The sequence below is a fragment of the Melanotaenia boesemani genome, chromosome 5, assembly GCF_017639745.1.
Source record: "Melanotaenia boesemani isolate fMelBoe1 chromosome 5, fMelBoe1.pri, whole genome shotgun sequence".
Classification (NCBI taxonomy): domain Eukaryota; kingdom Metazoa; phylum Chordata; class Actinopteri; order Atheriniformes; family Melanotaeniidae; genus Melanotaenia; species Melanotaenia boesemani.
Genome location: NC_055686.1, coordinates 14,761,398 through 14,787,397, shown reverse-complemented (window position 1 = coordinate 14,787,397; position 26,000 = coordinate 14,761,398). Strand labels below are relative to the sequence as shown.

Below are 26,000 nucleotides of genomic sequence, written 5' to 3'. Positions count from 1 at the left end.
CAATACATCAAGTTGCATGACTGTTTTCCTCCCTGCAAATGATAATCCTGATTCCCTGATCAGATTGGTTGCATTAATGTTGACATTGACCTTGTGCTTGTGAGGTAGAAAGTAAGTCCGGGTTGATTATTTTTATGCCATTCTCACAAGTGCATCAATTACTAGAAAATACAGTAATCTTTATTCTACATAAAGAATAGCAATTAATTGTGCTGAAATTAGTAGTTTGCTAGTAGCTAGTTAATTAGTAGTTTGCTCCCTTTGTCGATGTAATAAGTGTAGGCTGAGAAAAAAATCTGACTTTTTCAAATTGGTGATTCATTAGTACCATGTAAAATGTCTCGTTTTATAAGGCTACTAATCAGGGTTTAAAGAAGTCACGTGACTAAAAGTTGTGAAGCCAAGCAAGAAATGGCAGTCTAGTTTTTAATGAATGGCAGAAAATATACGTGCACTATCAGGAGATCCGCTGGAAGAGGAAAAAAAACAAGTATAAAAAAAAAGAGAATGCGATCCAAAAGATTGAAGAGGGCAGTTGTGAGTCAAATGATAAAAGATGAAAGCATGAGCGTATTAATTAGTCTAGTCTGATCCTGATTTTCCACCCTTTTTCCTCTGCTTTGAGCTGAACTGTTTATTTACTTCCAGCCCTTCTTCTGACCCACTACTGTCTAGTAAGACATTAAAGGGATGACTGTAAACAGTGTGGTCAAATCTTAAATCAGTCCTCCTTTTCCTTTCTTGTCATAACAGATGAAAAAGTTGCTACACAATCTTTTCAGTCATGCCCACCAAGAGCAGTATAAACAAACTTCAAAGTTTTGGCCGTAATGATCGCAGCACTGGGTGCTGATTGGACAGCTGAAATGTTTTTGTCCTGGCATGGAGAAGAACATGAACTCTTATCACCACCTGCCTGCAGCAGGGTGGACAGATAGACGGACGGAGGTGGCTTTCCTGTGTGTTTTGAAGCAGGATTTCCTTTAGTCTGTCCTGTAATGCTCTGTCCCCCTGTTGGCCCTGTGGCCTCTAGCTTGACCTGTGAACATAGTAACCTGCCAAAACTCCATCATCCTACAGGAGAGACTGAACAAGCTGCTTATCCACAGACTGCTGTACATGCAGGTGCACCGGTGTAGTATGGACGTTTTTTATTCATTTATTTTTTGCATGCAGCCAGAAACACTGTTTTCTGATGTATTAGGCTCACGAGTGCTTCTTTAACTTTATCGTAAAATGCAGCAAACATTATTTATGTTGCATGCAGAAACGAGGAGGTTGTGTGTTTGTTTTTATACTAGAACTTTGCGCAAGTAGAAACGAGGTCATTAGATTTTAGTGTTCAGTCTTCTTTGCACAAGGTTTAGAGGAAACTGAGGTCTGGCAGTTCTGCTACTGCTCCCTGCTTTTTCCTGCTCCGCTATCAAGGAAGTTTTGCAGCTTGAACAATCTCCTTCCTCAGTTTTCACATGGAAACTTTTTTTATCAACTTGTGCTGTATTTTTTCCACGTTTAACTTGCAGCATGCCGGAGCTGAGGATGTGAATAACAAAGCTTTGCCAAACATTCGTCATAGCCAAGAAATATGGCTTGTTGTAGGGGTGTAGTGTGGATTTAGGGTGGACTGTGACATGTTTGAGTTGGCAGCATGTTGGCTTTGTGGTATAAATTGAGGGAGAACTGTAGCAAAATGATGGTTAGCAGATAAAGACCTTGAAGCAGATTCAATCAGTTGTTTACAAGAGTCCAGCTTCTTGGCTGCTGTTGTATAACTGACCTGTTGCTCCTACCAAAGGCTGGAGTCTGAAACATGTCAAACCTGAGCCGCTAACAGTGATGTATACAAAATACTAAAGGTTTTTGTGTCAGATTAAGATTACATTGCAAATATGATGTGGTGTATGAGGTCCACATAAGGTAGGGCAATATGATGATTTACAGTGAGCTGGAGTACAGTTTTATTTTACCAAGCCGCTTCCTCTGTGGTTAGCTCTCTTCTTTAAGGTTTGTAAGTATAATAGAAAAAAAAGTGTTCACAAATCTAATGAGCTAGACTGTTTCAAAATTTCCAAAAGTAGTTATTGAATGGATTAATTTCTAAATTATTAGATTTCTGAGCACTGGTGACCGTTGGCTGAAAGTAGCTTGATAGGAAAGTTGTGCGTTGAGGAGCTTTAGCTTCAGGGCATGGGACTGCCGCTCAACGGCTTGAAGCTACTTGGTGGGCACAGAAGCACTTTTTTTAATTGTTTACGTACTTGCGCACACAATGTTTTAGGAAATGGTGAGTGCATCCTTAATATGTAGTCATGTTACTGACCTCATACCAGTACTGTGTTATGTTCCACTGGATGTTTTTTTTTTTTTTGCTTCTTCCTTTCCTTGCCGCCATCTTAACATGTGATTTGCATTGCTGGCATCATATTCAAACTCTTCTTATATCTGGTGCTTTGTCAAAGAATCTTTTCAACTTTGTTGTTCAACATGGAAAATGAGATGTTCTTAATTACAGAATTGATTAAAAGAAAAAAAAAGATAGTATTATACACTTCTGGATTTATCAAAAGCGTTTATTAATAGTCATAGTAATGTCACACAAATTCACAAGTGTTTAAGACATGTCTGGCTCAGTTTGGTGTGTGTGTGTGTCTGCAAGTAAGTCTGTGTGAATTCTCTAAACAGTGCAGTTATAAATAAATGACCACAAAGAGCAGGAAAAGTGTAAGATATTGCAACAGGAAAAATATATTTCTCATTTTAAGAGGACAAAAGAAAAAAGGTTGTTCAAAGAGAACATTTAGCACCATCTATCCCATTATCATAATCAACAGATATCATAAAAATCTCATCTAAAAGTCCCCTACATAGTAAAAAAAAATTACCATTTCTCAAAACACTTTGGAAAAAAGTCGTTTTGCTTTTTCCTAATAAGCATACAAACACAGCATTCCATTAGTCATCTTCTCTACATGAGCAGTGTGTCTATCATCTACAGGAAAGGTGGTGTTATATTCAAGATAAAGATTTAATTTAATATATATATCAGGAAAGGAAAAAAAGGCAGGAGTTTGAGGCAAGCACCAGCAAACAGCAGCCTCCACTCCCACCGACATACGACCTCCACATTTCAGTCAACATGAAAACAGAAAACAAAAAATAGCAAAATTGTACAACCCTCTTAAAGAGAGAAAACATCGATATCCAATAAATAGAGGAAACATTTTAAATTAAACTTACAATGGTGAAAAGGGGAAAAAAAAGGAAAAGCTTAAGTCTGCATATTGGAACAAACAGAGGTATAACACACGCCAGATGACAATGATATTTTTTGTCTTTTTCAATCGATAATTCACACAGATGGAAGAAATAGAAAAAAACCTGATAATGTGTGACAAAGGAATATCAATCTCCAGAGGGAAATAAAAGGATAATTCATAAAAACAAGATTTACAAGCTTCAAATGACCCCCCCCCCTTTCAAAAAACCAACCAGTTGCTAAACCCGTATCTTTTGAAGCAATCCAAACAATTGTATTTTTAAAATTCTTAATGCTTTAGAAAAATGTTCATATCTCTATTATTAGTATTTTCATTTTCTCTCTTTTCTAAATACAAGGCCAATGTGGTATATATCTAGGCTGATCTAGTTTAGAAAAAAACAAACAAAAAAAACAACAAAATAATAAATTATCTTAAAAAAGACAGCACCCCACAAAATTTTTCAAACAGCATGTACAAATTTCAGTATTCAAGACAACAAAAACACGCCATTGAAAGCATTAACTGCCCTCCAAAGTTTGTTCAATGGCAGCACCAGCTGCCCTGTTTCCAGGGTTTTTGCCAGAAAGCACCATCTGAGAGTAAACTGGTATTTTATTGGCGGCTTGGTATTTCTTTTTGTAAACAGTAATAATGAGTAAACGTATTCAACTGGCTGTTCGGCAAGTCATTGCAGTAGCAAAAATGGTGGTAAATAATGAGAGGGTGAGTTGACAACCAAAGTGATAACTGTCTTTTTGTCCTGGCTTGCAGGAGTTTTGGTTATGGCTGAGGAAACACAGGTGTGGAGCTCTGTCACCGGGAGGACGATGCCTGGGTAGATGGGAAATACAATGGAAAAAAAAAAAATTAATAACCTGAAATTGCACAAGTACTGAATTGATAACAAGCCTCCGATGATGCAGGAAGAAGAGATAAATGTCTGCTTACCAGGCTGAAGGAATCATAAGTGTTCATGAGCTCCTCGATGCGGTACTGCTCCAGCACCACGACGTTGTTCAGGTTGGGGCTGCGCTGTCGTGCACAGTCCTCACAGTGAACCACATATGTCTTCCTGCTGCTGCTCTCACATGTCACAAACAGCAAATTGAACACCTCCACCTGTGACAGGAGGGACGTGTTACACTTTAATCATCTATATCAGTTATCAGAACAAACGATCAGGTGACTGAGATTTGAGCTTCATTCATATAAGATAATACCAGAAACAGTATAGGCTAGTTTAGGGTCTGTGTCATTGTAAGAACATCTGAGCATTTAACTGAACATTAATTTTTTTTTTTTTTATTATTATATTGTGGAACCATGTGTCCATGAAGCAGTCTATGCATTTATATTCTTGTCTGCGTGGTCTTTTATGTGTCCACGTTTCTTAAGTATTACTTCTAGTGTGCCTTAAGATGTGCTCTAGTGCAGAGAAGACAGGAGTCAGTGGACAAAGACCTTCTTGTGGTGGAGAGCAACTATGTTAAGATAATGTTTTAGTACAGCTGCTGTCATTGTTTTTCACCTGTGATTCTTTCCCATTTAGGGTCTTTGGCACCTCATTATGCAAACAGTTGTTATTGAAGTACCTAATACACCTCACTTTAGTAATATTTGGTTTATCTTCAGTACTTCAGATGCAATTGAAATGTAGTAAAGCCAGACCAAAACAACTCTTTGGTTCAAGAAAGTTCTTGGGATTTAATGTATTGGATGCTTTTGGTTGGAATAGAGCTCAAGTTACTTACTATTTCCAGGTCTCTTACTAGCAGATATCTACCAGTCAAACTTCACATTGTGCTCAGATGTCAATTTAATATGTATACAGAACAAAACTAAAATAAGTACAGTTCAGTGCAACATATGATCAATCATTTTAGAAGTCTAAAAAGGGACATTTGGCCATGTGTTTTGTTTTTTTAAGTGGGGAACTGCTGGTTACTCACATCACACTCATTGCAGTAGTATGCAGGCTCATCTTTGACTCGACTCTGATAGGAAATCTTTTTGCCTATAGCCACCAGTTGGTCCCGTAGGATCTGGATGTGCTTCATGGACTGCAGCAGGCAGTGTCTAAATAGAAGGTAGAGATCAGGGTTGGTAAACTTGAATGTAAACATTAAAACAGTCTATAATGTCACAGTTGTTTGTAGTGCTGCCAAATGAGCCATTTCATTTAACACTTGAGTAATGTGGAAGATTTTTTGCAGGGCTAAATTACTTTTAGCCTTGAGGTGGTTAATAAACTGTAAAGTACTTACTTGATCATCTTGTAGGTGTCGTGGTCAGTTATTTTGAGAGTGTGGGCCACATTCCAGGATACATGTATCATGGGAACAATTGATTTGACTTTCTTTACTTCATTCCACTCAAACCTTTCCAGGGCCAGCTGATACTGGTAGCCTGCATACATGGATGAATTTGTAAGAATAAGGAAAAAACTGTAGCTGAAGTCGTGTATATTTAACCACTAGATGGTGTGATCTTACCATTGAGAGGTCCAACGTTCCAGGCAATGTTGTTGCACCAGCCCACTGCCTGAACCCAGTGAACAGTACCAGCATTGATCCACACCAAGTCCCCAGGCCGCTGGATGAAACGATACACAGGGATGTTGGCATTGTAGAGGTCCTCCAACACTGGCCACCAGGACCCTGTTAAGTAGTCCACTCCATGCCTGAGCACATAAGAAGCAGACATTTAGAAGGTTCCAGCTTTAGTATCACACATCAGTTTCACTGTTGCACTCTTTGTGTGCAATATCGATATACAGTTAACTACTAATTTAAATGTTCTGCAAATAATCAAAGCTAAAGACTATCTACATACTTTTCACAGAAGTCATTGATTGCCTCCCAGTAGTTCTCATGGACAGAGAACCATTCACAGTCTCCTGGGCCAATGTTGATGTTTACAGAACAAAAATTATTGTTCTCCTGATGACCTGTTGAGGACAGACAGAATATTATGTATCATGTGACAGTGGCAGTCTAACTTGTGGTGTATTTTGTTTGTATATGTCCAGCACCTGGTGTTCGGCTTCCTGGGACCTTCATGTAAAGTTGGACAGTGTTCATGCCTAGGATGGTATGTCCAACATGGCTCAGCATATTCCCGCTGGATGCTACACGCATAAATGCTGGAAGTTTCTGTAACTCCTGAAGCTGGGCTTTCCACCTGCAAAGAGAGACGACAGATATTAACTCTACATCTTGGTGATGTAATATGAGGATAAGCTGCTTGGAGTATGGACGGAGAGGTTGCTCCAGCAGTCACTGTGTGCAGAGTGATGTGTTGAAGCTGCCCACCTCTTGGGATCAGAAAGGTCAATATTGGTGCCAAATTTAATGATTTTCCCAACTGCTTTCTGCTCGCCACTAAAAAAACAAAAAAAAAAACAAAAAGAAAACATTAGGACACATTGCAAAACTCCTAAGTATAAATATTGAATTATTAAAACTGCACGCACTTGCTACTTTCTTTAGAGCTGTCTTTGTTGATGTCGACACTGATATGTGGCTTTTTCTCATCTTCATCATCATCCTCATCACTGCCTTTTTCCTCCTGAAGAGACAGATAACATGTTTATCAGAATGCAAAGACATGAAGTCCCAAACCTCTGTTTTAAGTAAAAAAATTATGTATGAAATGAGAAATAATAAAAGTAAAGTCGTGTTTTGTACCTGCAGACTCTCTTGGAAGCTGGAGGCCTGGTACTGGGCATACTTGGCGATGGTGGTGTAGGAGCGACTGCTTTCACAAGGCCATGTTTGACCTGTACCACTGGGGTCCCAGTTCTCATCAGCAGGCTGTTGTACTTGAGTCCTCACCTCCACTGCTTGCTCTGCATTTGCCTCCACAAGAGACTTTGTAGAAAACAGTCCCAAGTCTGGCAAGATTGAGAGGGAAAATTACTAAATTTGTAAGTCGATGAAATGGGGAAAGGATGTGCAGACAGCATGTTCTTTATCCAGAAATATCAGGACAGCTTACAACTTTGTGTTTAAATACATTTCAAGTGTAAACGTACTCAGTCGAAGAGACCCAGCCAGTCCTCTGATGACAGTAACTGGATTCTTGGGGTCTGTACAGAACTGCAACAGCACTGGGGATAAGGCATCCCTTTTACTTTCCAACTGCAAAGAAGAAAAGGCAAGTCAACTTGTGCATACAGTGCAAGTCACCACAAGAGGGCAGCACATGCATATCAATGTAACTTTCCACTTGATGTGTTATACTTCATATGGGAACCCAGTGGATTCAGTTTATAAATTAACATTACTTGCGTTGTGTTTAGGAAAGTCAACACATGTCAGATGTGGTGACTTACATAGATGCTAGGTGTAGGAGGATTGAGTTTCTCTTTAGGAATGGATCCCTCTGTAGTGATGGGTGGTTTTACAGAGAATGCAGGAAGCAGATAAGATTCCTTAAATTTCCCTTTGACTCGAGCTCCCCTAGAACAGAAGAAATGCACTAAATGAAGGTACCAAAGACATTAAATATACAAGTTTTATACTGTTGTTTACATTAACTACATGATTTGTCATTTAAGATTTCAGTTGACGGCATAAAATGCTATTTAATTTTTACATGACATCAATTTTTGTCTATTAAACAATTCTGTTGCAGCATTCTTACTTGCAGGCTCGGATGATTTCACTTGCACTGTTCTTTATGCTGATTTCTGCCAGGGGAATCCTCTTCTCTTCCACCTCAGAGGCAATGAAAGTCTCCCTGTCTCCACTCTCAACTTTGATCAAGCGAATCTTCAGCTCCTTGGGTGGCCCGTCTGACAGTGCTTTTAATTTCAAGAAATCCGTAGGGCCTAATGACGAACCAGAATCAGGGCAGTTTTTATGTTCAGAAGATCTTTCTCCCAAAGTTGAGGTAATTCCTGTGTGTTCCCCTTCATTGGTGGAAATGACACCAGATGCATCTTTCCGCCTCTTCTTATCAATTTCATAATTCTTCTCTGACTCCCTCCTCTGGAGATTGATGTCATCAAAAATTCTGCAATCCTTTTTCTCTTTGTGACTCTTGCCATCCTTGTGCCTCTTATGGCTAGAACTGGAATGGGAGGATGAGGAAGATGAAGAAGAAAGGTCATCTCTGTTGTCTCTGTGCTTCCTTTCTTTTTTGTCCTCATGCTTCCTGCTACTGTGACCATGTTTTCTCCTCTTCTCTTTCACTTTGTGCTCCTTTATTTTCTTAGATTTGTGCGTGCCCTCAGGTTTGCCATGGCTACCAGATTTATCAAGGGAATGTCGACTAAGCATCACCTCACAGCTCTTGCCCAACTCTTTTAAAGAAGACTCAGAGATGGTTGTTAACTCTTGTTCTTCCTTGATCAACCTTATGGGTTTTATGGTTGGAATATTCTTTGTGATAGAATTTGTTTCATCTATTTCTCCATCATCTGTCCAGACGTCACTGTCCTCTATTTTCAGTTTTTTGTCTTCCAGCGATGAACGAGGAGAAGACTTTAGGGGTGGGACAGCAGGGCTGAAAGGTGGGTTTGTGGAATCTGACGTGGGAGAACTGCCTTGCTGCTGGCGGCAAATATCAGGACCCAGTGACAATGAGGAGGAATATTTCACACCAACCAGAGCTGATGGAGGCGGTCTCCCAAAGGGCCCACCTCGGTAAGCATACTTCTGGCTTTCCAAGATTGCTAGGGACTTACACATAGCGTTTATCCCTGTTTGGTGGAGGTGGGGTCTTTGGGGAGGCGGAGAACAAGACGGAGCCTCGGAATCCTCATCCGATTCCTCATCAGCCTCACTTTTTGTCTGCTCAGGAAGGCCATAAAGTTTAGCCAGGTCACTATGGCGATAATTGGTGTTTGCTACTCCCATTGCCAAGTCCATAGATGGTTTAGTGTTTAGCGGAACTTTTGGAGAAGCTTTGATAAAGTCCTCATCCTCCTCATTGAGAGATGATGTTCGGCTACAGGGAGAAGCCAGAGAGCCTTGGCGACTGAGCACTGGGGGACTTGCATTTGATCCAAAGTCTTCCTGATTGGGTTGATGCTTTGTTGCTGGAATAAGATCTGGGGCGCACAGGTAGTTCTTAATAGCCTCTGCACTAGTTGTAAAATTATCAAAGAGACCTGTAGACCCACTCTTTTCATTGTTGTACATTTCTTCTTCTTTTTTGATGGATTCATCCAGCATTGCCATGATATTAGCCAGACCATCAGGAAGCATTGTGGACATCTCCGAGGGCTCCTCTTCAAACTGAGCGCTGTCAGAGTCAGTGCTGGCCTTTTCCAAACTGCTCTCTGTTGTCTGCTTGCTGTCGAGTCCCCTGGTGGAGGTGGAGGATGAAAGTGGTGGTGGAGGGTTACCTTTAGAAAACGCCTGATAGAGTTTGGGGGGGTCTCTAAGTGCCAAGCTAGGGAGAGAGTGCTGGCTGCACTGGTCTTTCTCCCTGGCTAAGTCTTTGGATTTGTTGGGTGCTGCTTGCATTGCCGGGGGCTTATTGGGGTATACCGGCTGGTTCATCCCTGAGGTATTGTGTGTTGATGAGGGATTGAATGTCGTTCCGCCATTGTTGCTCCACATCTCCCTCTGTCTTTGCTTTTCTCTGGCGTACTCAGTTTGAGGAGTTAGAGGAGGTGGTCTAAGTCTCTCTGTTGGCGCGGTATTGGTGGGTGTATGGCCAGATGGACCAGGGACACCACCACGGCTAAGCCAGGGGTAGGGAGGAGAAGCTTGGGAGGTTGGGGGTGGTGGACCTGAAGGAGGTACAGGAACAGAGGAGAGGGGAGGAGGTGGAGGTGCAGTGGAGCTGTTAACAGAGAGCAGTCTTTCCAGATTTTCAATAGCAGTCTGCTCTTTTCCTTTTTCATTGCACAGTTTGGCTTCGCTCTTTTGCTCCATCCCCTTTTCTGCCTCTTTCCTCTCCAACTCCATTTGCCTTTTCTTTTCTTCCTCCTCCCTCTGCAGTTCTCTCTTCTTTCTCTCCTGTCTCTCAACTTCCCTCCTCTTCCTCTCCTCCTCATGCTTCTGCCACTCTCTCCTTTTCCTTTCCTGCTCCTTTTTCTCCCATTCTATTTTTTTTCTCTCCTCCTCCTGCCTCTCCTCCCATTCTCTCCTTTTTCTTTCCTTCTCCAGTCTCTCCATTTCTTTTCTCTTCTCCTCTTCTTGCTTTCTCTGTCTCTCCTGTTCTAGCCTCTCCCATTCTCGTCGTCTCTTCTCCTCTTCTAGTTTCTCCATTTCTCTCCTTTTCCTCTCCTCTTTCTTTTCCTGCTCCTTCCTCTTCCTCTCTTCATCCAGCTTCTGTCTCATATCCCATTCTCTCCTTTGTTTCTCCTCTCTTATTTTTCGCTCTTGCTCCTCTCTGTCCCGCTTCCTCTTCTCCTCAGCTTGCATGTGTCCCTCCAGCTCTGCATCCAACTTGTCCAGAGCCTCTTCAATAGACTGGGGGACAGAGATCGGAGGTTGCGGATGACTCTGAGGTTTAGAGTACATCTTAGTTGAAACAGCATCTGTCTGATGGCCCAGCCTGGAGGAGAAGGCTGCTCTGGATGTTTGAGGAGGAAGGTTAACAGAAGGGAGAGGAGCTGGGCAGTATGTAGGACAAGAGTTGGAAACTGGATTTGAAACTCTACTTGTAATTACACTGTCCCCTGCTCTGTGGGGCCCTGAGGAGAAGAACGATGAGGAAAATGGAGGAGTTTGTTCCAGTTCAGCCTGAGGATAGTATGACATCTTGCCCTTCATCGGCTGAGACTTTGTGGATCCTTGGTGTTGAGGTCTGTGCAGCTCCTGTTTTTGAGACTGGCTGGCAGTGGGAGCTGGGTCTCTCCGACAACCAGTCTGCAGCAGAGCATCCATCTGAGATTTGGGGCTGGTGACAGCGCTGGTTGAGTTATGGGGCACTGGTGCTGTGACCCTCTGCCAACTGGTATTACTGTTGCCATTGTTCACAGAGCAGCCAGCAGGGGGTGATGTGGTCACTGTGGAGATGCCATCTATATGTATACTATGAGGGCTGCTGCTGTTACTATAACGTCTGACAGAACAGGAGGCCTGGGATATGGGAGGATTCGATGTAATAACAGGTGTTCGAGTGGGATTGGCGGAGGGCAGACGAGAGCTGATGTGATGGTGATGCTGGGACGGACCTGAAGGCCGACTCTCTACAACCTGATTGTGGCTCTGCTGGCGCTGAGGTAGCAGATCAGGAGGTCTGTAGATGCCAGACTCCTATAGAAACAAAAAATCATCAATCAGTAGATTAACAAACCAAAGTTTTATTAATCTCAACCTGATGCCTTTTATGATGCAACTGCCATAAATACGTCTAGATCATACTGAGTCTATAAGTCTAATAATATTTAATACCTGTAAATGAATGTAAAGTTAATTCTCATTTTCTGTAAATATAGAGGTGTTGTTATATCTTTGATATATTTTATATTTATCTTTTGCTTATTTATGTCAACCTGTTATAATTCTGTTTTCTTATTGATGTGTACTTAAGCTGAGAGACTCAAAATTTTGTTATGCTTGCATAATGACTTTAAAGATCTTGAATCTTGTATATCTACACCACTAATGAGCTGCTGCATGAATGATGTGAACTCACCAGGGAGTGACTGGTGGGCCTGCTCTGGTGTCTCCAGGCCTCATGGGGACCACTTTGCTTTTGTTGAGGTACTGAGGTGCTGCTGGCAGGAGGAGGACCCTCGTGCCCCAGCCCTGGGTGAGGCTGGAAGTGGCTGTAAGGCACACTGCTGCTGTTGTTCCTGTTGCTGGTTGCAGAAGCATTTGCTGGTGATGACTGGGCTTTTAGGTGACAATCTCTCTCTCCCCTGGTTGGAGTAGATTCTGCATGAGAGGTAGCTAGGCTGCCACCTTGGCCCCCATTAAGAGGGCCCCTCCTGTTGTGAAGACCACGAGACTCCATGGCCTGGCAGGGTGGAGCTGGCTCCCGTTTGGAGCTGGGACTTGGGTAAGAGGAGTGGGGGGAGTGATGGCTTACAGCTTGAGGTTGTAATGTGTCTTTCTGGAGCTGAGGAGCCCGTCCCTGGTTATAGTTTCCTGGAGAGGAGGTTGGTGAAGGGGAGAGATTGGAAGGGCTGGAGGAGGCTGGAGAAGATTTTGGGGTGTAGCTGCCCAACCCCTGTTTATTTTCCTGTAAAACATAGAGGTAGAAAAAGATTTAATCAATGTTTCACTTTGCAAAATGTAAAATAAATGCAGAAGTTTAAATCAATGTTTGTGTTATTATTTATATGACGTTCGCCATTCAATATGACCTATACGTCTTTATGTCATCACTGAAACCAACAATAAAGGTTTCCCTAGTTATTAGAGTCAGTAGTGAAATATTGGTAAAGACAGTTCAGACCTGAAATTCCTGCGATTGTGGATTTTTGCGGTCGGAGGTGTGGGGCTGCCAGGGAATGCTGCTGTCTTTGTGAATTGGGTTCCAAAAGGTGGGTTTTGGGGGGAGATGGTTAGCTGGTGGCTGCTGCTGGGACAGCAAAGACTGGCCAGCACCAGAGAAACGCGGCAGCCCAGGGTGAAATACCTGCACAGGCAGTGGGACAACACATTTGACACAAAGACCTGAGTAACAAAAATGACAAAACTGGAAATGTTAAAAGCAGGGATTTAAACTGGCAATCATTAAAAATGTTTTTTTTTCTTTTAAATAATTGGAGAAAATGTTCAAGACTGTGCTGTACCTGATCTGAATTCTTCTTCCTCTTGCTGGGGCTGGGGCAGTCCTCGGCAGCAGGGCGGGAGGATGAGTGCAGTGATGCCAGAGGAGTGTGTTGAATCACAGAGTGCTCTCCCAGTGGAGGGCCTGGTCTCTTCAACTGACCCCCAAGCATCTTCCCTGAAAAGGTCCTCTGCTGTGGACAGAAAAAGGCACAGTGTTGTTGTAGGTGAAGGCAGCTGGTGCAACAACTGCAATGTCACAACAATTTGTTAAATATTCAAAAACAGCTCAGATTATAGCTTTTACTGGGGTGTGTCTTTATCAGTCTGATTGGAGCACAAATTAAAGTGGTCCTGGGGATTGTTGTGTTTCTATATGGATGATGAAACGACACCAAAGCCAATTAAAGGAGCACCTACCTGATGCACCTGAGCCCACATTTCATCTCCCAGCAATGGTGGACCCCGGGGAACATGCTGCTCCTGAGGACCCCCAAAATAATGCAGACAATAAAACCAAACTGAAGTTACTTCTTTCTCACAGAAAACCCCTACAATGAACCATCTGTAGCTTTGTTCCTCACCTTCAGCAGTGGGTTCGATCTGCTAGGAGGAAGATGTGGGTTAGGGGGAGGTCCACTGCTGCCTGCATAGCCTCCATTGTGGAGACGCAGTGAGTGCTCATTGGGCATGGACAAAACAGGATGGCCTTGAGGAGGAAGATGGGTTTCGTACAGCTGGCCTAGCTGCTCCCATGCTCTGTGAGGAGGTGGAGGATGAAGATGGTGAAGGGGAGGTCTCTGCTGCTCCCTCTGCATTCCAGGTAACATGGCCTGTGGGAGTTCAAGTTTTTCCCCTCCTCGCATTGGCCTGGATGTTCAATACAAGGATTAAACAATGTTAAAAAAAAAGTAAAATGGTTCAATCACACAATGAGTTTAAAAAGTGAAATCTTGGTTAACTCAGGTGTATGTAATTACCCATTACTGAAGTATTTACTGTGAGGGTTCAATCCACCCATAGATCCAGGAGGTAGATGGGGAAGTAGCTGGTGTTGGTTCATTGTAGGTGAACACCTGATGAGAAACAGCATGGAGAGTAAAGCTATTCAGTATTTAACAGCAGTAAGTCTAAGTACAGGTTAGACTTGGTGGATTACAGTTAAAGAGGTTTGTTAAATATTGTGTACGTGTTGTTATGACGACTCACCTGGCAGGCGGCTGCCAGGCACGGCTGCTCATGGGAGGCCATGGGCCCCGGTTGAGTCCGTCCAGAGGGAAGGAATCCCGTGTGCCTCGCCCGCCTAACTGCTCTACTGCGTGATGCATCCAGCCTGTGAATTAGAAATGCAGTTGCCACATCATTAACATACACACATAAACCAACTACAGATGTGTAATGCAGAGTAAAATCCTAAACTGATACACTAATTGAAAAGAATCTTGTGAAGCTTTTAATCTGTTTAGAAATATAAAATGTTTTGATGTTCTTAAAATAGCATCAACTTTTGTCAAATTACAGGATTAAGTGGATTTGCAGAACATTGTTGTGTTTGAGGAGCTCCTACTTACCAGACTAGCTGTATCTGTGAAGCCCTCCACTGCAGCACAGAGAGGGCCTCACTCCAACACTGAGAATATCTGACTCCTGTTTTCTGCACCAAAAACCTAAAAGCCAACTGGCTGCAGAGAAAAAGAAAAGTCTTGATGAGAACAAACACAGATACAGGATATGCTTTATATTACATAGGCAGAGACAGAAGAGTGGTCTGCATAGGCTGTCTGAATTCTAATGTCCTTGTAATTCTCTAATTTTCCCCAGAAATTTTTTCAAATTCACTTTAAGTTTCACATCATGATCACTTCTTTGTTGCTGGCAGCTTTGCATATTTCAGCCTCTAGGAGGCGACAGCAAATTAAATGGAACAAAATAGGATTATTTCTGAGGCCCAGATGGCTCAGTGGGAAGCTTACCTATGAAGACGGACCTTGCATTACTGTAATCCTTACCATGAGCCTTGTGATAGCAAGAGACGAGAGGAAAGACTAAGAGAGAGAGGCTTTGGTCACCTGCCAAGAGTGTGAGACTCTGGAAGTGATCCAAGTTGCATGGTCTAGTCTGTGCTGTTTTAGTGCATGTGAGCTAAAACTGTGCTCTCTTAAGTGGATGATTATGTGTGTGTACTGCACCACTGTAGAGTGTGTATAAAGTGTGTGTGCCCAGTGGATACACTAAGGTTTAATCTCATTACAGCAGGCGTGATGGAGAGGGGGGGCAGCAGCGACAGACGGTCTGAACAGGATGGAAGGATAGATTAAGGGAGAAGAGATGCTGGATGGAGGGAGGTAGAGTGGAGAATGGGAGCAGTGCCAATGAAAAACATCCACACACCTTCCCACACACACGCACTGAGAAAACACAAAGGAAAACTTAAAAGAAGCTGAGGTGACTTCTCTTCCTGGTTTCTGTTACAGTGGACACTCACACAGGTAAACATGCACTACGAAAGTTAAAAAGTGTCAAAATTCGAAGAACAAAAGACAAGAAAAGAGGTCTATGACAAAACCAGAGAGGGATGGAAACCTTAAAATAAAAACGAGTAATATCATAAAAAACTGAAGATTTAGTCTTGTGTCAAACAGATTAAACCATCCCAAACCCACAAATATCCACATTTCCTTTCATCTTGGTGTCTTGTCTCTATGCCATGACAACAAGACTGTCAGGTTCAAACTGACAAGTTGTTTAGTTGTTCAATGAATCAAAGTGCAACAACACTCACCAAGAAATATTGCATCATTTAGAAGCCACAGACATACAAACACACACAGGTTATGATTCACTTCTCTTGTTTGCCAGAGTAAAGCACCTTCCACGAGTCTTCCTAAATTAGCTCTGGACACACGCAGAACTTCCTCCCACCAGTTCCTCTTCTCTTCCCTTCTTCCTCCCACCAACTCTGGATCTCTCTATTTAAAGCTCTTTGTGCATATTTCAATTGTTCTACACTTCACATTTGTGAGGAGAGTTCGTGTGCACTGACATACTTGTACGCCACCCTCTCTACCTCAGAGGGATCAGCGTTCACCAGGCGATGCTGCTACGAGAAGATAGGCTAGTGTTAACTGCCGAGTCTGCACTTAGTGTAGCTCAGTAGAAACGGATACAAACACACTCATGCTGAACATACCTTTTAGAGTAGCACCAAGTTATCGATTCACAGTTGTGTTAAGTCTCAGCTTCAGCTGCCAATCATATCTCTGGGGTCTCGTCAGTCCTGAAAAACAAAGAAAACCTTCGTTGTCAAGCTGTCATGAAAACAACATGAAGCCAGTGGTAAACAATACTCAAGAGTTTGTCTCAGTTTCAAAGCACATGAATCCGTCTGAGCTAAAGGTGGTCTTTTCTTTCAGTAACCCTGCTGCTGCTCCTTGACAAGAGACAACAAATCATCACTACCAGTACCCCACCTGCTTTCAGAGCACTGTGTAAAACCGGAGGGTGGCTCAGAGGAAGAGGGGTGAGGAGGCTGCCAGAACGGAGGCCAAAGGGGCCCTTGTTTGCACGGTCTCTCATTTTCTTCTCACATTGACACAATGATGAGACTGACTATGCAGTGTAACAGGCGAGACAAACAAGACTGATCTCCCTCTAACAGGAAGACTGGCAGGCCAAGTCATCCATTACACGTGAAAGAGTAGCACGGGGGAAACGGTCAAATAATGAGAGTGAGAAAGAGGTTTGTGTAAACAAAATAGAGAACATAAAGAGAAACCAAGCCAGAGACTAAACCGGTGAGTGCAAACGAGGACAGTGGCAAGCCTATAATTACCACTTTTATAGAGGGTGTGTGTTTATGTGAGCTGCGACCAGTCATTTATTGCATTTGCTATCCTGCCTATCATGTTGCTCACAGCTACAGTGGCAGCGCAGTGTGAAAAACTCTGAAACCAGATAGTGAACACAGACGGCAGGCCGTGTTACATTCCAGCTCAGGTTCTACCAGACGATACCACAATGATGAAATACGGTAAACCACCTACGGTTAAAGATACAATATATGGACAATCAATGATGCGTGTTTGACAGTCAGTTAATTTTTTTCGGGGAACCCCTGATGAGTCAGCACCCCGGATGAGGGTAACCCGAAAGCGTTGACCTTAAACTCCACCCTCCTGGGACACTGCTTACAGTCAGGTGACCGTAGGCGTGTTTCTGCATCACTGCTACGCGACACTGGTGGGAATTTCTCAGACTATATGATGTAATATCTGCTCGTTTCGCAGCACACCACATGGCTTGTTTGTGTGTGTGCGCATGTGTTTAGATATACAAACAGGATGTGATAATGTAATCTCTTTCGGGGGGTTTCAAGGCTTAGAGGAATCAAACTACAAAACAAAAAATTTAAGAGAAATGACAGGAAATTCTTTGAATCTATTCATTCCGATACATCTGTCGTTTACACTCACGAAAAACCAAAACAGTTCAGGTAAAACCTGATTCATAAAAGACATGAAACCGTAAATGTTACTAGTGCTATAGAGTGATTACTTTCACTTTTACCTCACTAAAACCACATGTAGTTACAGAATGGCAGAAATTTGGGGGTTAAATGAAAGAAATTTGGGGGCATTTGTTTCCCTTCGTTCTCCCCACCCCAGTGAAAGTACACAAATGATAAACCATCAATTGTTCAAAGCAATGACACAATTTATTGTTAAATGAAAACTCCCCACACAGTACACGGCACCTGACATTAAACAGCTGTCCGTGTTAATGCCCTTGTAGTTACAAAAGTTAGCCTTTGTCCCAGCAGCAGCAGCTATCAGCTGGCGGGGTGAGGAGGGGGAAGCAAAATAATTTGCCAACTGTTGTTACACTTCAACAAAAAGGCTAAGAACAAACAGTTCTGCTCAATCTTTCTATACAAACATAAAAAAGTACATCTACAGTAATTCCACGATACTGGGGCCAGGCACAGACAAGCTTACGGACTCACTAACATGAGTGGATGAGATCAGGTGTTTGAAATTAAAGAGGACTCTGACTCAGCACAGTTTTCAGCCTTACTCTACCCTGCCAAACTCTGGTCTGTGTTGGTCTCCAGCCAGATAACCACACTGAGAGAAACGTGCTGGCAGAGATGTCATACGCAGCAAAAAAATATCTATTCATAGAGGTGAAAACATGTCACTCTTGAATTCTGATGCAGTAATCATGTCAAAAAATTATGAGTAACTGTTGCCTTTTCTTGTTGCAGCGTGTGATGCAACTTCTAAATACTAGCTGATACTCCCAGGGAAAAGAAAAACAGGTTACTGATAATGTCACAGTCATGTAAACAATGATCAGATGGGAGCACTGAATGTAAAGGGCTATAATGGGGTAATGCCAGACATCTGGAGAGTGTTATATTCCTAGTAAAGCCACTGCAGAGCCTGTCTGATAAGAAACAAGCAGATCAGGCCAGGAGAAGGGACAGATAACAGAAACTGAAGCGAGGGAATAGTTCATGCCTTTTTGCTACCCAGGAACTCTTCCTGGGTAGCAAATAGGCCCGTCATGGTCTCCTTTCAGTGTCTCAGTAAGTTGTTCTGTCCTCATTCACGCTTTTAACTCCATTACGTCATTACATAATCAGTCCCAGATAGAGATTATGTCCTGTAGGAAACGCCAAGCATTTCTCTCACACACACAGGAAGAACTAGCCCCTGCATCCGCCATCCTCCCACTGCTTTTGTCCCAGTGCGTCTGCATGTACGTGTGTTTATTCGTTTGTGCTTTCATGAACATCAGTGCATGCCTTTCCCAGCTGCTGATGGGGGCTAACTTCATCACGTCTGTGTCTTTATACACACACACACGCACACATGAAAAAATCAGAAGATGCTGTGCAGGCCAGCACACTCCAGCTGAGGTGAAAACAAGCAAACAATGTTCCATCTCAACAATCATTTCATCAACACAACCATTAAACTAAAATTGTTGACATCCACCAACCAAAGGACATCTCAGTTTGGTCCGTCAGCGTGTCATTTAGCTTACTACCACTTGTTTCCCATCAATTTTGTTATTCTTAGGGGACAAGAAAGCTGATTTTAGCAACATACTGACAAGCAACAAACATTTTCACCTTTTAGTGGAAAAAGAAACCTCACATTCAGAATGAAGTAGGGGGTACTGGCAGTAAAAACACAAAAGCATGAAGCCCCTTTTGTCTCACTGTACTCATCACGGTAACATCTGGGTTGTGACTGACAGACCACAACTGGGTTAGTGTGCTGCATCTCTGTCACTTTCACATACACACTCATAGAGATTAGTTGTACTTCTGTGTGACGTTACAAAGAAGGGGAACTGAGCATGAAGGGGAGAGGAAACTGTCGTCACAACTACAGGAAGTGGGCCTCCCTGAGGGGGGTGTGTGAGAGGAGGAAATTTAGGCACTGGGGAGAGGCTTTAAGACTATGACTTCCTGTTGAAAAGATATGAACCATTTATTTTACTGTCAGTTTTCACTGACTTTTTAACTTTGAGACAGTGATCTGGTGGAAAAAAAAATAAATAAAAGAATTAAAAGAAGCCAAAACCTGATCTGTTTAACACATGGTTTCTAAAATACACCTGAGAGACACTCATCTTGAGTTCAACCCATGACTCACACAACCCTCTTCAGCAGAAACAAGTCTTTCAGAGCCACGGACTGGGCTCCTTGCTCGCTGTCTTGGCATTCTGGTAAAAGCGAATGATAAACAGAGTATGATCCCAGAATGAGTGTGTTTGTGTCACTTGTGCTTTATTTTCAGAGAAAAGAACAGTTTAGTTTTCTTTTCAGACACAACCGTAGCATCTGGAAAACAGAGAATGACTCAACCACTTGGCTTTGATGGCTTTTGATGGTGAAAGTGGGAAAATAAAGTAATAACCCTAATCTGTAATCTGAGAGCATGTGGGCGTCTTATTTACAACTAATAGCAGCTCGATCATCGCCAGTCTCGATTTCCACACTTGAGCGATCGCAAAAGCCCCCAAACTTTTTTTTTTTTTTAATCTACACCTCTGGAAACAAATCTTAGAAAAAGAAACTTGGGGTAAATGCTCCCACTTTTAATTGGAAAGAACAGTCAGCATCACAAGTGAAAAATCCCCCTCCCTCACACTCTGTCAGGTGCGTCTGGTCCACATCCACTCAGATTATCTCACAAATGCACTGAAAAAGACAAGACCGCTTCCTTGGTAACGGTTGCCATAGGAACAGGTCTGTCTTGACCAACAGTTATTGAAATAAGGCAGAGATGGACAGAAGGAAGAATTCATCATGGGGTTTATGGGAGGTCAACATGTTTACATGGGACAGGCTGACCTCAAACAACAACCCTTCCTCTTCCTTCCTGGACTCCCATTATGCCTCATCAGCAGTCTGCATAAGCCAATAACACAAAATAACAGACGTGTGTGTGTGTGTGTAAAAGATAATGACAGCATGTGTACAGATGGCCGGTGCGGTGCTGTTTTTACTGTGGGTGTTATTACGCACAGTTGTTTTGATAAAATATCATTTACGCCACAATCGTTAATCAGAACAGCTGTGACGCAGGCAGAGCAAGTTTGTTATGGCGATACAGTTTTTGCATTCAATCCAGAAAACATTCAAGGTGTGTTTAAAGATTCTTCAGATACCACTGCTGCTGATTCTGCGGGCAGTTTGTTCTCCAACCGCCTCTGATGTCCGACTTGTCTGCCTGCTGGCTGGTGGAGTTATTTATCCAACCTGCGTGGTCAAGGCGGATAAAGGCAGTCACAGGAGTTGAGGTTAGGTGAGGTGAAGAGAGGCAAGGAAGGAAGCAAATTCTTTCCAAAGTGTGAGTGCCTGTGTAACTTTAGCTATGAGTCACACACAGTGTAGGTTTGCTCTCTCTCTCTCTCTCTCTCTCACACACACACACACACACACACCCCTTCTACTGAGGCATCATCATCAGTGGCAAAGAGCCAGAGATAACAGAAAGAGTGAAATCTGAGGAAAAGCTTTCTCTTCACTTTCACCCAGTTTAAGTTGAAAATATAACCCCTTCCTCTCTAACAGCACAGCTTCATACTTGTTAGGGACTGATTATTCAAGTCCTTGTGGTTTTATAGGCTTTTGTACTGTCAAGAGTAAATACCTGTTGGTTATCATCCAACTCTTGACATAAATTCACAGCATGATCATCACTACATTTTATTTTTCATTCATTTAGCCTAACAGAGCTTAGGCGTCTGAAAGCAGTCTTTGCTATGAAGTGGACCCACCCACTTTCAGAGACCTGGATCCACAGCAGGTTGTCTCACAAAGCACAGTGGAATTCCACAACTGGTTAACAGTTGCTGTTCCCAGTCGGGCCAAACAAACCCAGAAGTCTGCATCCTGCAGGCTCGCTGTCATGGCAGTATAGTTACTACAGGCTTATAAATATCCATCATATACACGAAAATTAACAAAAGGGCTTGTTCTGAAAAAATAAAAAAGATGGGAAGTTCCTTTTAAAATAGTCCCTTGTGTCAGCAACAATTTGTGTTTCATGGCCAAACTTGTTGGAGTGAGTGGGGAGGGTTGTCATGTGCCTCCCTCTTTCCCTCAGTCGTTGTTCTCTTGAGGAGGAAAGACAGCCTTTACTGGAAAGGCTGTGACAGCATGATGTGATACTAACAGATGTTTCATCACAACGTGAAGTTTTAGCACTTCCCACAACCTGTTTCGCTCTGAAACACACACTCCGATTGGTGATGAACTAGCCTACTAACCCATTTCTCATGCTGGCCACACACAGTCTTAATTAGACTTAAGTAAATCTTAATTTGCTGAGAACACACAGTAACACCCTTAAACTTATGGTATGAAGTAGGAGGGGTTGTGGGGTGGGATTGGCAAACTGTCCCCTCGTATGCTGACTAAAGTTGTGTGACTCAGTCCTGTCGAGCTTCATTCCCAGCGTCATGTCCTCCTCTTCCTCCCTGTGCGTGTGTATGCCTTTAATATCCCTCCGCGTTCGTCATCGTTCATAGTAAAATGGGCGGCGATTGTTCATTCACACACATACACACGCGCTCCTGTTGAGATCACGGGACAAATGGAGGCGGGGTGGAGCTGAGGCAGTGTTTAGCCGGCCAACTGTGTGTATGTGTGTGTGGGTGCGTGCGTTTGGACCGAATCACTAACTTTTTATAGCCTCCGACATCAAAAGAAAAAAACAAAACGCGCTGCTGTTTTCCACGCCAATCGATCCGCGTGATCGGAAGCGGACCTTCAAAGGGCGGCTTCTTTGTTTTGCTGAGACCCCATGTCGGCACACTCCGCTCACTCTGACCCGAGCTTATTTATTGCGGGCAATTAAATGGCTTGTAAGTCACTCCAGCCAGTCTGAAACACTCGTCAACTGCACGTCTTCTGACCAGTGGAGACAAAAAAAGAGAGAAAGTTTAAGGTCTGCACCACATAAAAGACTCGACTCCCACCTCGTTTGATCAAATCTTCAGTTCAGCTATGCGTCATTTTGGGACACAGAGACGCACAACCCCAAACAGATATAATGATGTGATCTACTGTTAAATAAAGCTGATTCAAAGGATTTACAATCGTGATAAAGAATATGGATTCAGCGGCTCCATGAAGTTACTTTGGACTCGCCATTCCTCTGAAAGGTGATAATTAGGCAACAGATCACGTTGATCAAACAATACATGATGCTCAGACTTTAGCGTACTGGCTAACCCTGAAACCCAGACCCAAAGAACAGCACCAAAACACCGCCCCTCCCCCCAAAAACAGAGGTGATGCAAATCACTTCCTTTCAGTCCGTCTCTTTGTGTGCGTAAGGATTGACTGGGGGGGTTGATGGGGGTGGCATCTATCCATTCACTTTATACGGCTGCCGACCTCAATGATCCTTCCCACCCCCACTCCTAGTCCAGCAGAGCCATCCACTCCCACATACACACACACAATGGCGTGAGATCTCCTTACACAGCCAATTTTCTTTCCATGTTCTCTAGCTGTGTTTCCCTTCTCCTGGCCATGGGACAATGAGATTTAAAGGAAAATATTGCCTAATTGGGACCCGAGCGCCCCCCCTCTGAAACAGCTGTAACTGAGACAAACTCACCCATATTTGGGGGTTATTTCGGGACATGAGTCTAAAAAAACGAGTGAAATCAAACCGAAATTCAGATAAAGAACATTTATTCTAGAAATGACTCAGATCCACGTGCACTGCATGATTAAATAGGTACGGTAAAGATGATCAATTATGCATGAAGACGACAGTTCACCGAATTAAGACATAAATGCTTGGAATTGGAGAATCACCGCTGATTATAAAGACAGAGAGGAAAAAAAGCCAAATTTCCCACCTCATCGATTACAGCCGTTTAGCTCTAATCAATTACGATAACCCACTCTGTTACTCACATTCTTGTAGCAATATAATCAACTGTGGCTATAACGTGTTTTAATTGTGTAATAGCAATACAACCCAAAAAGCGTCCAGCACTAGAAACTTTTCTCTTTCATTATCAGCTCTCTGATTACAACCAAAACCAGCGGGTGCACGTTTAAATGGTCTCGCGGCGGCAGCCTACTCACCGTTCACGTACTGGGTTTAAATAGTCCCTCCAAAAATATAAGAATTTCCTGACAGAGGTGAATATCCGGGTCATTAAAGTCCGCAGTTGCCTTTATGGGTCTTGTATTCCCAAGTTAGGAGATCCAGAGTGTGCAGAGAAATTCCTGTCAGCCGGCTGAGCGGAGAGCACAGCCCCTGTAAAATCCTTGTTAGTCTCTGTCGCTTCCTCACGAAACAACCCTGAAACTGGAGTCCTCCAGACCGCTGGCAGCCTCTCTGAGGTCCCTGCTAGACTCGTTCCTCTTTATTCCAGTTTCTATTTCGTTAGGTTGCTGTCTTTGCAGCTTCGCTCGCTCAGATCTTTCTCCAGGTCTCAGCGTCGAGCTTCTCTTTGCTCCGCTCTCACTGCTCTCATACAGAAGCGGAGCTGCTTTAAAGAGACGCGTGCGCACGTGACGTCACCGGAATTCCCTTACAGCGCAGCGCTGGCACAGAGTAGGACTCCCGGTACCGGAGCTGCTCCTCCTGATGGTTTAATCACGCATGGAGTTTTTATTTAGTTATTTATTTTTTTTAAGGCAGAGTCGTGATCCACTGTAGGGAGTCAGGCGCTGCCAAGTGCATATTTCCGTGCCTCTGTTTATTTCTGGAAGAGTATTATTCTCAGACTTCATGTGACCACAGGAAGACAGGGACCATATCACAGTGTTATATATCCAAGTTGACTATAAATATAAGTCGGAGCTCAGGCTTGACAGACAACTATGATGACATAACAAAGGTTACCTGTTAAAGGTCATATGATGATTTTTATCTCTGTGAATGTCAAATGTCAAATGTCAAACAAAAGATTAAAGTATTTTAGGGCAACTAAGAGATTCAGTTATCAATCAACTGAACAGTAAAACATTTAGAATGTGATATATTTAGAGCAAATCTATCCTTAACTAAGTCAGGTTGAGTGAGTCCAAACAACAGAAACAAATGAGTTGCCATGTTATTTAAAAACAAAACAAAAAAAAAATGTAATGAGATCTGCTCCATGTTTTCTATACATGTCTGTAAATCCAGACTTTTAAAACATATATAAACATATTATTCTGACTGAAATTGTACCTATTCAAAGTTCTCAGTGACATAATGTGAAATAAGAGTAAAATGATTTATTACTGTTCTCAAACTGAAGCTGGTCAACAGAATAATCACAAAGGATAGTGTGTATTTCATTTGTATATTTAAAATACAAAACAAAACAAAAAGGCCAGCATACAACATGTGCAAAACTATGAACTCACGTGGAATCAGTTGCCACTAGCTAATGTGTTTAGTTGTTAAAAGTCAAATACAAACTGGCTGAAAGGAGTCATCAGTTACCAGCTACTGCTGTAGAGTTGGTCTATAGATCAACACTTCCAGTTCAACACTTGTATACTGGAACAAGAATACGGTCTGAGTTCAGTTAAGTTGTAATCATAGCTGGAATTAACATGTAAATGTGTTCACTGTGGTCTCAACAGACAGAAGGCAGTTTTCACAAACTGACCAGCCATCTGACAATTGTTCTCATAAATAGCTTCAAGCATCTCTACAAAGCTTTAACTGCCACTAAAGTCATCAACTACGGCTTGTAAATGTTCATAAAAGATGGTGCTGAAGAGAGACATGATCAGATATTCCATGAATGTCCACTCAAGTTCTTGAAAGAAACACTTACTTACACGAGGTCTGTGTATATATTGTACACAGCTCCGCTCCGTCTGTATTAGACAGCATGGATGGATTTATGGCGTGTCTGATGGATGGCTAATATTTAATATATTATCCATTATTACCATACTATACTTATGGCTTTGCCTACATGTAAACTTTGATTTATGAGGCCAATAAATGTACTGGTCCTGGTCAGTGGATGACATAACTATGACTGTGCAGACAGAAGTCTGAGAATTATATGGTACGTTCTCAAGAGCAGCCTGCTAACATCCTGTGTGAGGTAAACAAGCCTTTGAAAAATACAAATGGGTCTCTCTAAGGCCGGAAACATTTGTTCCAGCTCTTCTTCGCCAAAGTAACCATCCTGTACTCTGTAATAATGCCAAAGAGCCGCATTGGTACAACCAACAGAATGTGTCACAAACCCAAACACACACACATGCAGAGGTTATATTTAGAAAGCACTGCCTCAGCAAGACAACAGGAGGCAAAATTAGGCCCTGTAGGGCGGATGGGAGTGTGTCATGGATGATGCTGAGGCGATGACTTCAGGATACGCACACTTGCAGTTTATTTATGTCTGAACAGCTCTATAAATGAACATAAACAATAAAATGAGAAAGTTATGAAACAGCTTTGTGCCTCAGCATGGATCAATAATTGTATCAGTCTCGCAGCTTCTATTCTCTCATCACAGTATCTATCTTATGGTATATTTAAAGATGGCTGAAGATATTTCTGTT

At 42.6% G+C, this 26,000-nt stretch overlaps 1 protein-coding gene across 3 annotated transcripts in view; it reads right to left on the bottom strand.

The window, feature by feature from the left end:
- Positions 1-2,552: 2,552 nt before the first annotated feature.
- Positions 2,553-26,000, bottom strand: part of kdm6ba (lysine (K)-specific demethylase 6B, a) — a 110,967-nt gene continuing 87,519 nt past the window's right edge. For 2 of the 3 annotated variants that reach the window (XM_041985107.1, XM_041985108.1), the window contains 22 exons: positions 16,131-16,217; positions 14,512-14,622; positions 14,150-14,273; positions 13,921-14,016; positions 13,525-13,810; positions 13,361-13,423; positions 12,964-13,134; positions 12,624-12,806; positions 11,859-12,407; positions 7,905-11,476; positions 7,594-7,720; positions 7,294-7,399; positions 6,947-7,152; positions 6,733-6,827; positions 6,572-6,640; positions 6,292-6,440; positions 6,093-6,207; positions 5,753-5,940; positions 5,525-5,666; positions 5,210-5,336; positions 4,209-4,379; positions 2,553-4,091 (listed from right to left, as the gene is read on the bottom strand). In XM_041985107.1, the coding sequence (XP_041841041.1) occupies positions 4,074-4,091; positions 4,209-4,379; positions 5,210-5,336; positions 5,525-5,666; positions 5,753-5,940; positions 6,093-6,207; positions 6,292-6,440; positions 6,572-6,640; positions 6,733-6,827; positions 6,947-7,152; positions 7,294-7,399; positions 7,594-7,720; positions 7,905-11,476; positions 11,859-12,407; positions 12,624-12,806; positions 12,964-13,134; positions 13,361-13,423; positions 13,525-13,810; positions 13,921-14,016; positions 14,150-14,268 (6,552 nt within the window). In that variant the 5' untranslated portion in view covers positions 14,269-14,273; positions 14,512-14,622; positions 16,131-16,217 and the 3' untranslated portion in view covers positions 2,553-4,073. Of the gene's footprint in view, positions 4,092-4,208; positions 4,380-5,209; positions 5,337-5,524; positions 5,667-5,752; positions 5,941-6,092; positions 6,208-6,291; positions 6,441-6,571; positions 6,641-6,732; positions 6,828-6,946; positions 7,153-7,293; positions 7,400-7,593; positions 7,721-7,904; positions 11,477-11,858; positions 12,408-12,623; positions 12,807-12,963; positions 13,135-13,360; positions 13,424-13,524; positions 13,811-13,920; positions 14,017-14,149; positions 14,274-14,511; positions 14,623-16,130; positions 16,218-23,564; positions 23,916-26,000 lie in introns of those variants that run through there. The other variant, XM_041985109.1, reaches the window with a different exon arrangement.